This window comes from Ursus maritimus, unplaced genomic scaffold (assembly GCF_017311325.1).
Source record: "Ursus maritimus isolate PB19 unplaced genomic scaffold, ASM1731132v1 scaffold_13, whole genome shotgun sequence".
Lineage (NCBI taxonomy): Eukaryota > Metazoa > Chordata > Mammalia > Carnivora > Ursidae > Ursus > Ursus maritimus.
The window spans coordinates 42,415,326-42,431,456 of record NW_024423675.1 but is presented as its reverse complement, the minus strand read 5'-3'; the positions used below and the strand labels follow the sequence as shown (position 1 = coordinate 42,431,456).

Here is a 16,131-nt window from a genome sequence, read left to right as displayed (position 1 = left end):
TCTCCATGTTTCTTCTATAGGTGTCACCTTCCATTCATTCCTCCACCTGTGGCCGCCAGATTTCCGCCCCTTCACAAACAGCTTTGCAAACGTATGACTTCCCGATTGGACTGCAGAGCCAGTGGACACTCTTCACAACTTGCAGCATTCTTGGTACCACACAGTGATAGAAAACTTCTTTCTTAAAACTCATTTCCCTTGGGGGGGCACCTGGGCGGCTCAGTTGGTTAAGCGTCTGACTCTTGATTTCCAGTCGGGTCATGATCTCAGGATCCTGAGATTCAGCGTGGAGCCTGCCTGAGATTCTCTCTCCCTCCCCTTCTCCCACTACCCCTCCCCCCACTCATGCTCTCTCTCTTTCTGTCTCTAATAAAAAACACAAAAAACTTCTTTCCCTGGGTTACTTCTCTCCTCCAGCTTTCACCTATCTCTTTGATGTCTTTTTACTTTATTTTTGGGCTCCCGGAATTCTGCCTTTGGCACTTTTTTCCCTGAAGCCATCACAAATATAAAACCTAGTTCTCAAATCTTCAGTCTAGTTCTCCTTGCTGAATTACTATATTCTATTGCCTACCAAACATAACCTGATTATACACAGAAACATGTATTTATATATATAGTGATAATAGCTGTCATTTTCAACGGGCTTACCATGTTCTAGGCATCGTGCTAAGTGTTTTATTTGCATATTCTGACCTTAATCTTTACAAAAACCTTATGAGCGATTTACTATTATTATTCTGTTTTGAAAGAATAGGAAATTGAGGTCCAGAGATTAATTTACAGGCAGGTAGAACTGGGATTTGAATCTAGGGATCTGACAGTGGTGCCAGTACTTGAAGCTGGTTAGTACCCCTCAGATACCCAGCTCAACAGCTCAATGAGTGTCCCCATAAGTATCTGTTACAATTTTAACAGATGTTTACTGGTGCTTTTTTTTAAAGGTATTATTTTAAATCATTTGACCCTTATAACAACCTTTTGAGTATGCACTGGTAGAGTGATTTTACAGATGAGGAAACAAATGCCTAAGGTCACACAATTAACTATTTGAGACTAATTCCAAGACTTGGGTTTTAAACTTCTCCACTGTACTTGTCCTGTATTTCCATAAATGATACCACTGGCCTAAGTATTCTACTTCCAGAAAATGAGAATCATCCTTGACTCTTTGTGCTGCCTTGTCAATAGTTTTTATTTAATCTTTCTGAAATGTCTAAAATACCATAAATTTTTTGTTTAATGGAAAACAGATCAAGCTGAATATAAGTAAACCTCTTTTCTTAATGACTCATAGTCATACAGCTTAGCTGTTTTCCTATATGTTGAATGACCATGGAATTTATAAATATTAAGTAATTATTTGCTCTATATTTTTTCTACTTATGTGTTGTCAGGTTTTAATCACTGATGCACTTGCCTTTACATCTTCTCTCTTTTCCAATTTGGGATAGATTGGAAAATAGATGACCAAACTTATTAGATCTGTATCTATAGGAAGAGTACATTCAGGCTCCCATCCATAAAGCATAGGAATCTTTACTATGTGAATTTAGTGATATCTATTTTTTCTCTGTACCAGAAAATTGTTATATAAGTTAACCCACATAATTAGGTATATGTATATAATCGTTCTTACCTTTTTTAGCATTTCTTCTCAGACTTTTCTATCCAGAGTACCCATAATATTAGAGGAACATAATGTGGATCCCCAGGGATCTGGAGCTTTAACAGATAATTGCTCAGGCAACTCAAATTATGTTTTTCTTCTTTTTTTTTACAGTCTTCAGTTTTAGTCTTAAAAATGTGTGAACGTTGTGTTCTGATGTGGAAATTAATATGTTTGTTTTGGACATATACCCTCATCTTTAAGTAAAATTGGAAATTCAAGAATACATATACTGAGTTTATCCCTGGTTTTGATATATAATAATACACACCCAGATATTTGAGGAGGATGGTACAAATGCTTGTGCTTAACCTTTTTTATTGCAACATTTTTAGTGGCAGGTACAAAAATGTTTAAATTCATTATCTGCTATAATGAATATGCTACCCACAAGCATACTTTACTAATATAATAGTGTATGCTCTTGGGAAAGTCAATTCTGGGGTGGAGTTTGTTTTCCTAAAAGTACATTGAAATGTTTATTTTTTACTTAAAACACTTTTAAAAGTGCATTAGCATATCAGCTACATATTTACTGCCTTTCAAGATTTTAAAAAATTTTGTTTCAAATATATAAATATTTTATTCAAATATAACCCAGTTTTCTTTACCTTTTTTTCAGACTCTATGCTGATTCTGATGTATTTAAGTCATATGCGTAAGACTGGATAAGAGAACTTAGCTTTATTGGTATAACCTGATGAGGTAGTGGACAAATCACCATGTAAACTTGTGTGAAAAATGTTTTGTAATTTTTATTTACAAATTCCATACTACAAATAAATTTTCGTTGTTTTAATAGGATCCTGATTGAGTCATTGCTTTACATTACAACTCAATGCTCTCTCTAAAGCTGAGATATGCCCACTGGTAAGACTTCTCTGAAATTTATATATGCAATACATTTTATTTGTTTATTTACTTATTTATTTTGAAGTTTGAATTATTTTTAGGGGTTCTTTGACCTATTAATATATTCACTAAATATTACATTTAGATACTGAATAGTTCGTTTTTCAGTTTTCTATTTATTTTATTTTTTAATTTCTTTTAATTTTTTTTATCAATTTTCTATTTAACGTTAAGTATTAAGGCTAGTACATATTTAATGGATGGCAGTTTGGGACTCTAGTGAACAAGGTAAATAATCATTACAACATATGATTAGTTTTTATCCTTTATCATCAAAATGGACAGTTTACTATAGAGTAGGTACTGGCAAACTCTTTCCTAAAGGGAAATCTAGTAAGTATTTTAGGTTTATTCTCTGCTGTAACTGCTCATCTCTGCCACTGAAGCATAAAATCATCTGTAAGAATTCTTAACAGTGGGCATGGCTGTATTTCAGTAAACTTTTGTATAAAAGTAGATGACTGCTCTGCAGACCGTAATTTGCCAGCACCTGCTCTGGGGCAAATCATCCATTCATTCAGCATTTATTCAGCATTAAAACATGTTTATTGAGTAGGTACTCTGTGCTAGATCTCATGATAGTCAGGATGATAGCATAGTATAGTGGGAGACAGAGACAGTATATTTGTGTAGATACAAAATAATTATACAGTTTCAAGCTGTGTTAGGTGCTGTGAAGAAAGAGAACAGTCTGCTTTGTGAGGAACAGGGAAATTGGGATGAGATTGTCAAGAAATGTTGAACAGGCAGCTTAATATCAGGTAGCTGAGATGTTAGAGGAAGTTTGCACCAGGTAGAAGCAGCTTCACAGGGGAAGAGAAGAAGGGCAAAATGGCCAGAATGTTAGGAATCTAAGGGGCTGTTTCTCTTGGTTTCAAGCTGTAGAGGGAGGCAGGCCAGGAAGTGGGAACCCTGTAGGGCCTGTGAAGGACTCATTTTATTTTGTCCTAAATGAAGCAGGAAACTGGCAAGGGAATAACATGATCTGACTTATGTTTTAAAGGAAAAATAACTTTCAGCTTTTAGTATTTATCGAATGCTAATTATTTCTTAGGGAAGCGTTAGCCATTCTTCATGCAAATGATCTTTGACATAGGATTATTCTGATTTTACAGATAACGAAGATGAAGTTTAGAGTAGTTAAGTAATTTGGTTAAGGCCACATAACAGTGGTAGATGCTACCGTGTGTCACAAGTAGAAGGTTAACTTAGTAAAGGAAACTTTTAAATGGAGTAGCCTACCCAAAAGGTAAGAGGGATATAGGTGAATGTGGTGTCACCAAAGCCAAAAGAAAAGTTTTTTTTAAGAAGGAAGGACTGGTCAGTTCTAAAGTAGCTGAAGAACTCATGCAGGTATTTACAAGACTGTGTCCTTTAACATAATCATAATGCAGATACCTGCTATAATACAGTTGTTTAGAAAATGATAGGAGTCTTTATCTTTGCAGTGGAGAGTGAAGCCAAAGTAAAAACCAGAGTTCGCTTTGAGGAATTGCTTAAGACCCACCATGATCTCATTCACGAAAGAAAAAAACTGAAGAAAAAAATTGGCAAATCTGGAGAAAAAATTGCAGTGAGTAATCAATCATTTGGTAATGGTGATTTACATATCTGCATGAAATTAAACTTTCATATTAAAACTCTGAGGAACTTTGGAAATTGAAAATAGTAAATCTATGTCCTAGTCAATAGCACATGGTAAAATAAAAGTTATATTACAATCCACATGATTCTTGGGGTACTGAGTCCAGTCTTCAGTGCTGTGCTTCCGAAATAATGTAGACAAACTGATGAGAGTGGTGAGAGAATGGGCAAACTCAACTGGCCAACATATTACACATTTAAAAAAAAAAATAAAGATTTTTAACCCAGAATTGTGAAGAATTTAGGGAGTTATGTATTACTTCAGATATTCAGTGACTTATCTTTAGACTGATTGATCTGATTCTGTCCAGTAGAACCAGAGGAAATCAATGGAATCTGAAGGCAATAATTGTACTTGAGGTACACTTTCAAATGACAATTTTTGGCAGCACAGTTGAAGAGATTAAAAATGCAGAAACTCAGAACAGTACTGAACAAGTCAGCAATTGACTACAACCTGTCTGCAGAGTATTATAGTCTGTAATAGTATCCACAGTTAAGGTACTATTGACTCCTCAGACCTGTTTTGCTATATTACTTGGACCTTTTACTCCTTTGACCATAATCTGTTATGTACACACACACACACACACACACACACACACACATACAGGCACAAATAACTTCATGTGTGTTCTGGTAATTGGTACATAGTATTTCTTTGGCAAGAGTTTTATGAATTATATATAGCTTATATTTTACTTGTAGCAAATTTTACCCTATTCTGAAATTTGCCATGTGACCTCTTCATTCTAATATTCTCTCTGGCAACCATTAATGTAATAGTATATATTCTTAAATGAGGCAAAAATAAGTACTAACGGTGGCCAGAATCCAGCTGCACACATGTGAGAGGTTTATACTACCCCTGTTTACTGTTGCGTACTAATTTAGGACTACTGACAGTGGGACAGATTAGGTCTCCCATAGTGGATGCTGCCCTTTTATAGAATGCGCTTCTTCCATACCAGTATGAGTATGGTAGGGAATAGTGGCATATGGAGGATGGAACATTGCCTATTGGTATATGCCCTCCCCTTGGGCAAGGTGGTATGCATTGGACAAAAACAGAAAGAACCTGAAAACGATTGAGGATATTTTTATGGACTCAGTCGAAATAGAATCTCATATTTTCTCTTACCATTAGAACTGGGCTTTGTGAGCATAAACTAGATGCAGTTTATGCCAGGAATGCTCAATTAAATGGATGACCAAAAAATGGGCAGAGGAGATGTCCATTTACCTATTGTCCAGTTAGATGTTGGGAACACGCAAATGTTAGGTGACTAAACATAATCTTGCCCAGCCTCTTTTGGTGCATAGCAGGCCATTCAAACTCCTTCTTTATTCAGAGATAAGTATCCTAAAAAAGAATATTGAGGAAGAGATTTTTTAGCTCAAAAGAAGGGGAGTATTCCTGGAGGACTTAGAGGAGAACAAAATATTTTTGGAATTATTTACTTTAGGAAATAGAGGAGAAATACCTGCTTTTATTTACTTGAGAACAGTGGTTCCTATCTTCCAAGTACTTCTAAACAGTTTATGTATATTCACTAGTTTTTAATAAAACAATGAAATGATGAGGTTTTATCTCCATTTATAGTTGAGAAAACTGGATCTCAGAGAGGTTGAATAACCTTGCCTAAATTTGCATAGTTAGTGCAGAACCAGAATTCAAACTCTTAACAGTCTTGACTGCAGACCCCACTCTCTTAACCACAACAAGTAGGACCTCTTTGAGTAACACATGAAGAGCTGGGACCTCTTCAGAACGAAAACATGTACAGAACAGTCTGAGATTGGAAGGGAAGCAGGCTGAAATAAGAAAAGGAAGCAAGAAAAAGCCTGTGCTAAGAGAATTCATGATAATGGCAGATTCACTTAATTGTTTTTCAACAGTCTATTAGGCACTGTGGTAAGAATTTTGCAAATGCTTTTTCTGATTCTCATGTTAATCACAAAACGTAGGTATTGGGGCTCTTATTTTCATGAGAGGTTTTATAAACATCAGAACAGAAAAACCACTTAACAAAGATGTTAAATGGTTTGCCAGACCCTTAGCCAGCAGTAGAGTGAGGGGGATTTAGAACCAAAGTCTTTCCGTGTTCTGCCTTTAGTTGCTTTTTAAAAACTATATCTTAGGCCTAAAATAGTAGGATTGGTACCATGGAAAAATCTAATTGGTGTTAAGATAAATTTGAGGCATTCTTCCTTGAGAAGAAATAGCTAAAACTACAATGAAATAAGTAATGAGGACATATAGAAATACTTGACCTGTAAGTAAGTGTTCCCAGACAGTGCTAACAAAGCAGAAACAGTAGAAGAGAATGATGAAAAAAATCTTCCTGAGATTAATAGAAAGAGCTAGGAAGAGGTGAGTCCATCTTGCATTCTAGGTAAAATGTATGAAATGAGAACTGTATTTAGAACTTTATAATTTCAGGAGAAAAATCAGTTTTGCAAGTTTCTCAACAGAAAAGAAACGTCTGATGCATTTCATGCTTCTCTCAGAAAACACTAAATCCAGAAGACAATAAAGCAATATCTACACAGTATTGAGGGAAAAATTGTATCACAAGAAATCTGGTCACCTAAGTGTCAGTTGTTTGTGAGGTCGGTAGTGAACATGCGAATTAACAGAATTATTACAAGTGTTCCCTCCCTGAAAACAAGAAAACTACTAAAGGTGTATTATTTGAAAATGTAGTACCATTTCCAGAAACATGAATCAAAATTAAGAATTTAAGAATAGAGAATTTATTATCTGAAAATATATCTGCATGAGTCTTTTGAGACCAGCTAATCACATAGAACTTTATTATTTATGCCAAAAATAACTACTGAAGATTTATATTAGATAATTACATATGTTAATATGAGATAACAGAAGCATTGTTTTCAAACATTGGACAAAGCTTTCCTAGCTTGCAAAGAAAAATAAAGTCTTATAACTATTACTTTTACCTGAAGTGTAGTCAGAAGTTACTTCATACTGGAGTTTAAAATAAGTGAAACAAGTAATATGTAAAATTGATTATTATATTTTTGAAGTCATCGGAGGTCAAGAAAAAACAAATAACAGAATTTTTAAAAAGGAACAAAAGTAATGAAAGAAGAAATTTAAGAGTAAACTCTTAGGGGCGCCTGGGTGGCTCCATTGGTTAAGTGTCCGACTTGATTTCAGCTCAGGTCGTGATCTCAAGGTGGTAAGATGGAGCCTTGGGTTGGGCTCTGTGCTTAGCTGGGAGTGTGCTTGAGATTCTTTCTCTCCCTTTCCCCCTCCCCCTGTGCATGCACGCATGCTCTATCTCAAATAAATAAATCTTAAAAAAAAAAACCCAAAAACTCTTAATCATGAAAATAAATGTAAACAGTTTAAGCTTCCTATTTTGAAAAGCAAACTCTAAGATAAATTTTTAAAATGTCAGGTGTTTGACTTGCAACATTGACAGATCAAACAAAAATGACATAAAGTTTAAAAGTAAAAGTTTGCAAAAATATAGACATATCTAAAAAGAAACAGAATTTTCTCAATTATGAATATATTGAACAGAAAGCTTAAATAAAATATGAACAAATTGAATTTAACCATACGTTGAAAGAATACTTTTTCTCAGCCAAATAGGTGTTCTCCCTAACAACTCAAGAATAACATAGGGGTGCTTGGGTGGCTCAGTCGGTTGAGTGTTTGACTTTTGGTTTTGGCTCAGGTCATGATCTCAGGGTCATGAGATCGAGCCCCACATCAAGCCCTACGTCAGGCATGGAGCCCTTAAGATTCTTCCTCTCCCCACCCCCCTCACACGCAAGCACACTCTCTCTCTTAAATAAATAAATAAATAAATAACTAAATAAATAACTAAATAAATAAATTTTAAAAAAGAATATCTTATAAATTGGCTGTCAATCAACATCAGTAAATCAGTACAAATAAGTTGAATAAAAACCATATGATCATATAAAAATAAGGGGAAAAGTCATAACATTGTACTTGGAAACAGGATATTAGTGATTTTTAAAAAAATAATTTGGTGTTCATGTAACTGATAATTATGTACCCCCTGAGGTACAAACACATGACTTACTGTGTATGATTTCAGGAGTTTCCAGGGCCCCCTTTGAGAAGGGGGGGTAGTCCCTGGATGACCTATAGACACCTCACCAACAAGTACTTCCTTTAAAGTCAGGATCCATGAGTAAAGATCTCTTTTGACCCATAATTAATATTCTTGAAGTTTTAGTAAATATAATTAGACAAGAAACGTAAATAATGTTATCATAGTTTTTCTTCACCTAATATTTGTCTCTACTACATGCCAGGGACTACGCTAAGTGCTCTGCAGGCATTACCTCACCAAATCTCACAGGAATCCTATCACGTGAGTATAGATTGGAGAACTGAGGCACAGAGAGGTTAAGGAACTTACCCAGGATCTTATAACTAATACATAGTGAATCCAGATTCTTGTGACTCCAGAGCTTGTATACATGACAGCTGAGCGTTATGGCTTCCCTGATAGGCCAGTGTGTAGTGTGAGCAAATGTATGACTCTTAGTGGGGAGGGTAAGTACTTATTCTTGACATTCCAAATAGAAATGTTATCTGTGTGAATCAATTGAAAGTGAACAAGGTAAGTATACAGAAATCATCTCTTATAGCCTAGAAACACATCAGAAAATACTGCAGAACAGAAAAATTAATAAACATTTTATATATAGAAACTATGAAAGCCCTGCAAGATCTTAAAAATAAATTGTCTAAAAATACAGATTCTTATATTAAAAACTTGTGATTTTTTCTTAGTAGGTGTTTAAGAAAGCTTGCACTTTATGTATGCTAGTTTTTCTAAGCTTAACCCAACAGTAGCAGTCTCTAGTGGACTACTTTTTTAGTTGACAAAATCAGACTAAAATTAATGCAGAAGAATAAAAAAGGAAGATGGACTAAAAATTTGAAAGAAAAAATGAGGGAAGTATAGCCATTCCAGAAGTTTCAAGAAGTTGTAATACAAGAACCAGTACTGATACATAGTGGACTCTTGAACAGTGCAGGGGTTGGGGTGCAGTTGAAAAGTCACATACGATTTTTTTCCTCCCCCAAACACTTAACTACTCATAGTCTCCTGTTGACTGGATGCTGATAAAACATAAACAGTCAATTGACACATATTTTGTATGTTATATGTATTTTGTATACTGTATTCTTAACAGTAAAGCCAGAGAAAATGTTATTAAGAAAATCATAAGGAAGAAAAAATACATTTAGAGTACTGCATGGTATTTATTGTAAAAAATCCACATGTAAGTGGCACAGTTCAAGCCTGTGTTGTTCCAGGGCTAATTGTAGTTGGTTTAGCCTCTGAGGGAAAAGGTCAGGTAGAGCCTCATTTATCTCACACTTTAAATTACATTTCAGACATTTGAAAAAGTTAAATGTAAAAGTCTAAATGAATAAACACTAAAAATAGGAAAATAGAAATGGCTGGTTTAATCTTCCAGTGTGGAAAGATATTCTGATCTTCTAAGGGATAAAAGACATCCTAAGTAAAGAGAATATTCTCTGCCTGCACACAGAAGACTCAGTAAGTATTTGTTGAATTAACAAATTTGATATGGAAGAAAACAAATGCAACTAAAAGCCAGCCAATTCACTGAGAAAAATATGTAATATCTTCTGCCAATTCACAGAGTTCATACTCTTACATATAGCTAATAATCATAATACAATAATCACTAACATTTATTGAGCACATATACTCTGGAATCAAAGATTTTCTTAGTGTTTTTTAGTTTTATCCTGTTAATCTTCAAAACAACCATATGAGTATATTCCATTCCTATTTTAACATATAAAGAAATCATGTAAACAAATGCCATAAATATTAAGATCCTACATTGCTAAGTGAGCAAAAGGCTTGAAAAATTAAATTAATTACAAGGGAAAATAACATTGACTAATAAAATATAGAAACATTTTAAAAGAGATTCTTTTTTTTTAAAAAGATTTTATTTATTTATTTGACAGAGAGGCAGCGAGAGAGGGAACACAAGCAGGGCGAGTGGGAGAGGGAGGAGCAGAGGGGGGGGGGGGGGGGGGGGGGGCTCTATCCCAGAACGCTGGGATCATGACCTGAGCCCAAGGCAAGAGGCTTAACGACTGAGCCACCCAGGCACCCCGAAAAAGAGATTCTAATTGGAACGCAGAGATGATATTTCTGCCTTCCAGATAAGTATTTAAAAATTTATTACTGGTAGGTTAGAGAACAGGACTTTTTAATACAGTGCTGGCAGAAAGGTGAAGTAGTAGAGCAAGTTTAAGACAACTCTTTGGGGAAGTTTGGCTGTGGAAAGGAGTATTGTGAAGATGATGTTGATTGAATTCAGGTATTTAAGTGCTGATAGCAGGAAGTTGAGAGATCAATGATATGGGGAAAGCGGAGTTTTCTAGAACCTAGTAGAGAAGACCCACCTCTTTCTTATAAGAAGGAAAGAGAAAAAATAGCATTTTGGGTGCATGGGAATTTATGGACATGGTAGCAGAAGGTTCCAACTTCCCATATGATAGCTTTGGGGTCTCAGTTGAGTTTGTAGACTATTTTTACAGTCATACTGATTTGTGGAGTGGTTTGGGTTTTTCCAGCAGTATTCAGCAGCCTGGTTATGGTTACGGAGATGAAAATCACTTAGAACAGTGCCTGGAGTTTTGCCAGACACAGTGTGATGGGTGGAAAGTCTATAACAATGGCAGGTGATGATGAAATCAAAGCATCAGGAACTAAAGATAAGAGGGACGTGATAAATAAGAATATAATTGGGTTCAGAGCACAATGAACTGTTTATTATTTTACACCACTAGGTCTGGAGGGGTTTGATATTCAGCAGTAGTAACTGGAACAAATAAATATGAATTGGTCAGTAGAGAGTAAACACTTAAACTGTCACTGTTATTAATTTTGAATCACATCTAAAGTTTTGCCTTTCGAAGAGGGAAATTTGAGTCATGCTTTGTTCATTATCATTATCTATCCTATATCTTGATTTTACTCCTTGATTTTCTCTTATTTCATTTTATCTTTATACCTGTTATTTTACAGAGGTGGTGTCTTTTCTCATGAATAACAGTTTCTAAAAGTTTTTGTTTTGTGTATTAATTTTAAAGGGTGGAAAATATTCTAGATTCTCTAACTGTAAATAATATCCTTCAGTTGATTCATGTATTTGTTCACCTTTATAGAGCACAACATTCCAAGAGCTCAGAACTCAGTTCCCTGGAGCCTCTAAGGTCTGGTCCTTAAAATCCCAAGGCCTGAGGTATTAACCCTTTTCTGCACAACCTCTAACCAGACCGATTAGGAAAAAAAGAAGGATACAAATTATCAATATTAGGAATATAAGAGGGGATTCACTGTAGATGTTACAGACCTGAAAAGAATAAGGGAGTATTTTAAATAATTTTATGACAATAAATGTAGCAGCTTAGACGAAATGTATAAATTACTTGGAGGACAAAGACTACCAAAGCTGACTCAGAGAGAGAAATAACTTGAATATTGAACACCTTTTTTTCGAAAAATGGAATCTGTAGTTTAAAAAAACCTGCCCACAAAGAAAGCTATCTATTTTTTGCAGGTGTCTCCATTAGTAAATTTTACCAAACATTTGAAGAAGAAGTAATAATGATTCTGTACAGACTCTTATAGACTATATAAAAGGAGGAACTATTTCTCTGCTCTTTGGGGGAGTTGCAGTCATTAATTACCCTGATACTAGAGTCAGACAAAGATATTACAAGAAACCTACACTGATATCTCCTTTGAACTTAGAACACACATCTACCATAAAATATTAGGAAATCAATACTAAATTATATGGAAAGGATAATACCCCATGACCAGGTGGAGTTTATCTCAGGAATACATCATTAATTCAACATTAGAAAAACCAATAAATATAAATCACCACTTTAAAAGATTAAATTTTAAAAAACCATGATTGTCTCAGTAAATGCTGTGAAGGACTTGATAAAATTCATCATCCATCCTCGTAACTCTTTAAACAAAAGGAAGGGAATTTCCTTAACTTGATAAGGGGCATCTACAAAAACCTACAGCTAACACCATACTTAAAAGTGTAAAACTGATGCTTTTATCCTAAGTTTGAGCATGTTTCATCGTGAGGTTTCATGATTGTACTAGTGACCCTGACCGATGCAATAATGCAGTTTTTAAAAGATGGTATATAAAGATTGAAAAGGGAGAAGTAAAAGTGTCTCTATTCACAGGGGCACCTGGGTGGCTCAGTTGGTTAAGGGTTTGCCTTTGGCTTAGGTCACGATCCCAGGGTTCTGGGATGGAGCCCCGCATCAGGCTCCCTGCTCAGCAGGGAGTCTGCTTCTCCCTCTACCTCTCCCCTTGGCTTGTGCTCTGTCTCACACGCGCACTCTCTCTCAAATATAAGTGAATAAAATCTTTTTTAAAAAAAAGTGTTTCTATTCACAGATGACAAAAGTCTAGAAAAAGTGCTACTAGAACTATTGAGTTTAGCAGAATATAAGATCAAAGTATAAAAACCAATTTGTTTCAATACCAATAATGAATAATTTGAAGTTAAAATATAAAAATATCATTTATAGTAGCAACAAAAGTATATAGCAATTGAGAACACATTTATCAAAAAATATGCAAGGCTTATTGTATACTGAAAACCCCAAACTGCTGCAAATAAAGATCAAATAAATAAATAGATATTTGTGTTCATGGATCAGAGAATCATTGTCAAATAATTATTGATAGAACATTATTATCCATTTTCTGGAAATTGATCTATTGATTCAATTCAATTTTATCAAAATGCCGGTAGGATTTTTTTTTTTTTAAGAATCGAAAATCTAGGGGCACCTGGGTGGCACAGCGGTTGAGCGTCTGCCTTCGGCTCAGGGCGTGATCCCGGCGTTATGGGATCGAGCCCCACGTTGGGCTCCTCCGCTGTGAGCCTGCTTCTTCCTCTCCCACTCCCCCTGCTTATGTTCCCTCTCTCACTGGCTGTCTTTATCTCTGTCAAATAAATAAATAAAATCTTAAAAAAAAAAAAAAGAATTGAAAATCTAATTATAAAATTCACTTGGAAGTTTAAGCAGTGGACCTAGAATAGCCAAAACAATTTTGAAAAAGAACAAAGTTGAAAGAATTTTACTATCGGACTCAAAGCTCATTGTAAAGTTATAGTAACCAAGACAACCTGTTACTGTCTTAAATATATACATTATATGTTAATAATAAAAAAAATAGACCTATAAGTTAGTGGGGTAGTATAGAATCTAGAAGTAGACCCAAATGTGTATGGTTAATTGATTCTTGACACAATTGCCAGGATGTGCCAGAACTGCCAAGGAGAAAAGGAAAATCTTTTCAACAAATGATGTTGGAACAGATATCCATATGCAATATTATAAGCTATGACCATATCATGTTTAGAAATTAAATAGAAATGGATCAAAGATCTAAGCATAAGAGCTAAAATTATATGACTTACAGAAAAAAACAGGATAAAACCTTTGTAACCTTGGGTTATGAATAGATTTCTCAGGATACAAAAACATGAATCATAAAAGAAAAAAGAGAGAAATTGGGCTTTGTGAAAATTCAGAATATTGGTAAGAAAATGAAAAGATAGGCTATAGATTGGGAGAAGATATTTTCAACACACTGAGAAAGTGTATGTAGAACATTTTTAAGAATGCTGTTAAAACTCAATGATTTGAAAATAACCCAGTGAAAATGGGCAAAAGATTTTAACACTTAACCAGAAAAGAGATACAGATAGCATGTAAGTACATGTAAAGATTTTCAGTGTCATTACTAATTAGGGAAATACAATTTAAAACAATAATGAAATGCCATTACATATATTAGAACAGCTAAAAAATGAAAATTGACAATGCCAAATACTGACAAGGATGTTTTGTAAGTGGAGCTCTTATACATTTGGGAATGCAAAATAGTACAGCCACTTTTGGGAGCAGTTTGGCAGATATTTAAGAAGTTAAACATCTGCTTATCACACAGCACAGTAATTCTTGGGTGTTTATGTAAGAGAAATGAAAACATAACGGTACAAAACTGGAAATAAATATTCATTAATTAGTGTATGGAGAAATAAAATGTGGTATGTATCCGTGCAGTAGAATACTGCTCAGCAATAAAAAGCAATCAACTACTACAGATGCAACAACACACTTGATTCCAAAGATCTATGCTGAGTGAAGGAAACCAGTCATAGAAAACTATATACTGTATGATTCCACGTATGTGAAATTCTAGACAGGACCAAACTATCTTGACAGAAAGCAGATGAGTGCTTGAGTGGGGCTAGGGTGTGGAGGACTAGAGTTTGACTATGTACAAGAACATGTGGGGTGATAGAAATGTTTAACATTGTGATTATGATAGTGGTCTTATATCTGTATACATTTACCAAAATTCATTTAATTCTTTACTTAAAATTGGTGCATTTTATCGTATGTAGGTTGTATCTTGGTAAAGCTGATTTAAAAAGCAAACTGAAGCAAAACAACCTAACTGACACAGAGAAGGGTAAAGATAAAAGGATAGGAGAAGGTGGTGGCTGTGGCCACCAGGGGTTTAACTCTGTTTTCCAGGGTCTCTCCCATGGATACACGTTATTAAACTTCTGTTTAATTTTCTCCTGCTAAATAAATAAATAAATAAATAAAAGATAAAAGGATGAGCAAAGATGTAATAGAACATGAACAAATGTATTTGGAACACTTCAAAATTCAGCAATAGCCTAATCCTTGAAATATTTAAAGTCCGTAAAATAGATGTTTTTAAACTATAGTACAACAAAACTACAAATAACGAAAATAGAAAAAAAATTTTTTTAAAGATTTTATTTATTTATTTGACAGAGAGACAGCCAGCGAGAGAGGGAACACAGCAGGGGAGTGGGAGAGGAAGAAGCAGGCTCCCAGCGGAGGAGCCCGATGTGGGACTCGATCCCAGAATGCCGGGATCACGCCCTGAGCTAAAGGCAGATGCTTAATGACTGCGCTACCCAGGCGCCCCCAAAAATAGAAAATTTATAAACCATTTGGAAATATAAAAATCATCCCATGAAGTTGTTAGTGAGAGAAAGGAAATCAGAACTACAAAAAGCACGATATTTAAAAAATCATAAAAACATCAGTACAGTACTGTGGATGTGTGGGATATACTACAAAAGATAACCTGGGAATTGTATTTATTGTTGTGGTTTTAAAAAGTTAATTGAATAAAGCAGAAACATGAAAAACAAATATAAAATAATAGTATGAAATTAAGTGATATTAGTACAAAGGTTGACTGACAGATCAGTGAAAGAGAGTAAAATAAAAAACTGAACATCCTCTGATTAACTGTCCCATGGTTCCATTTTTGAAATCTTTTCTTCTAAACCATAATTCTTCTTTCCATTTCTTGGTTATCTTTTTCCAGTTATTTCCTTCAGGAGAGTCCTCACAATTTGTATATATTCCCACTACATTTCTGGCAGTCACTGAGAAAGTAAAAAGATTGTATGTGCTTCATTTGAACATAATGAAAATTCAAAGTTATTAGGTCTGACTGTATTCATAGCAAGAAAACAAAAATAAGTTTCTGAAAAGATTAGCAATGATTTTCTTTGTGTGAAGCAACCAGAATTGAGCTTTGGTTCTTCTTTTTCTCTTTAAATATTTTCTGGTTCTTTGTATTCTTAATTTTTTGCTTTCTTAACTGTTTTAAGTTAAACATGTATTGCTTATAGAAACAAAACATATGAAAATAAACTTACTTTTTAAGAGAAATTGTTTTTATTAGATTTGATTGGGGAAGATGTTTTAGAGGGTATTGCTCCGTAATTTATCCTTG

The 16,131-nt window shown here is 34.6% G+C and overlaps 1 protein-coding gene across 9 annotated transcripts in view; it reads left to right on the top strand.

Moving 5' to 3' along the window:
* The window catches only part of AHI1 (Abelson helper integration site 1), a 210,232-nt gene that overhangs the window by 3,733 nt on the left and 190,368 nt on the right, over positions 1-16,131 (top strand). For 7 of the 9 annotated variants that reach the window (XR_005834379.1, XR_005834378.1, XM_040627827.1 and 4 more), the window contains 3 exons: positions 21-153; positions 2,472-2,539; positions 4,030-4,154. Coding sequence is in view for 6 of the 9 variants with exons in the window: in XM_040627827.1 (XP_040483761.1) it covers positions 2,530-2,539; positions 4,030-4,154 (135 nt within the window). In the remaining 3 variants the exon portion in view is untranslated. Of the gene's footprint in view, positions 1-20; positions 154-2,291; positions 2,375-2,471; positions 2,540-4,029; positions 4,155-8,545; positions 8,605-16,131 lie in introns of those variants that run through there. The other 2 variants (XM_040627822.1, XM_040627826.1) reach the window with 2 other exon arrangements.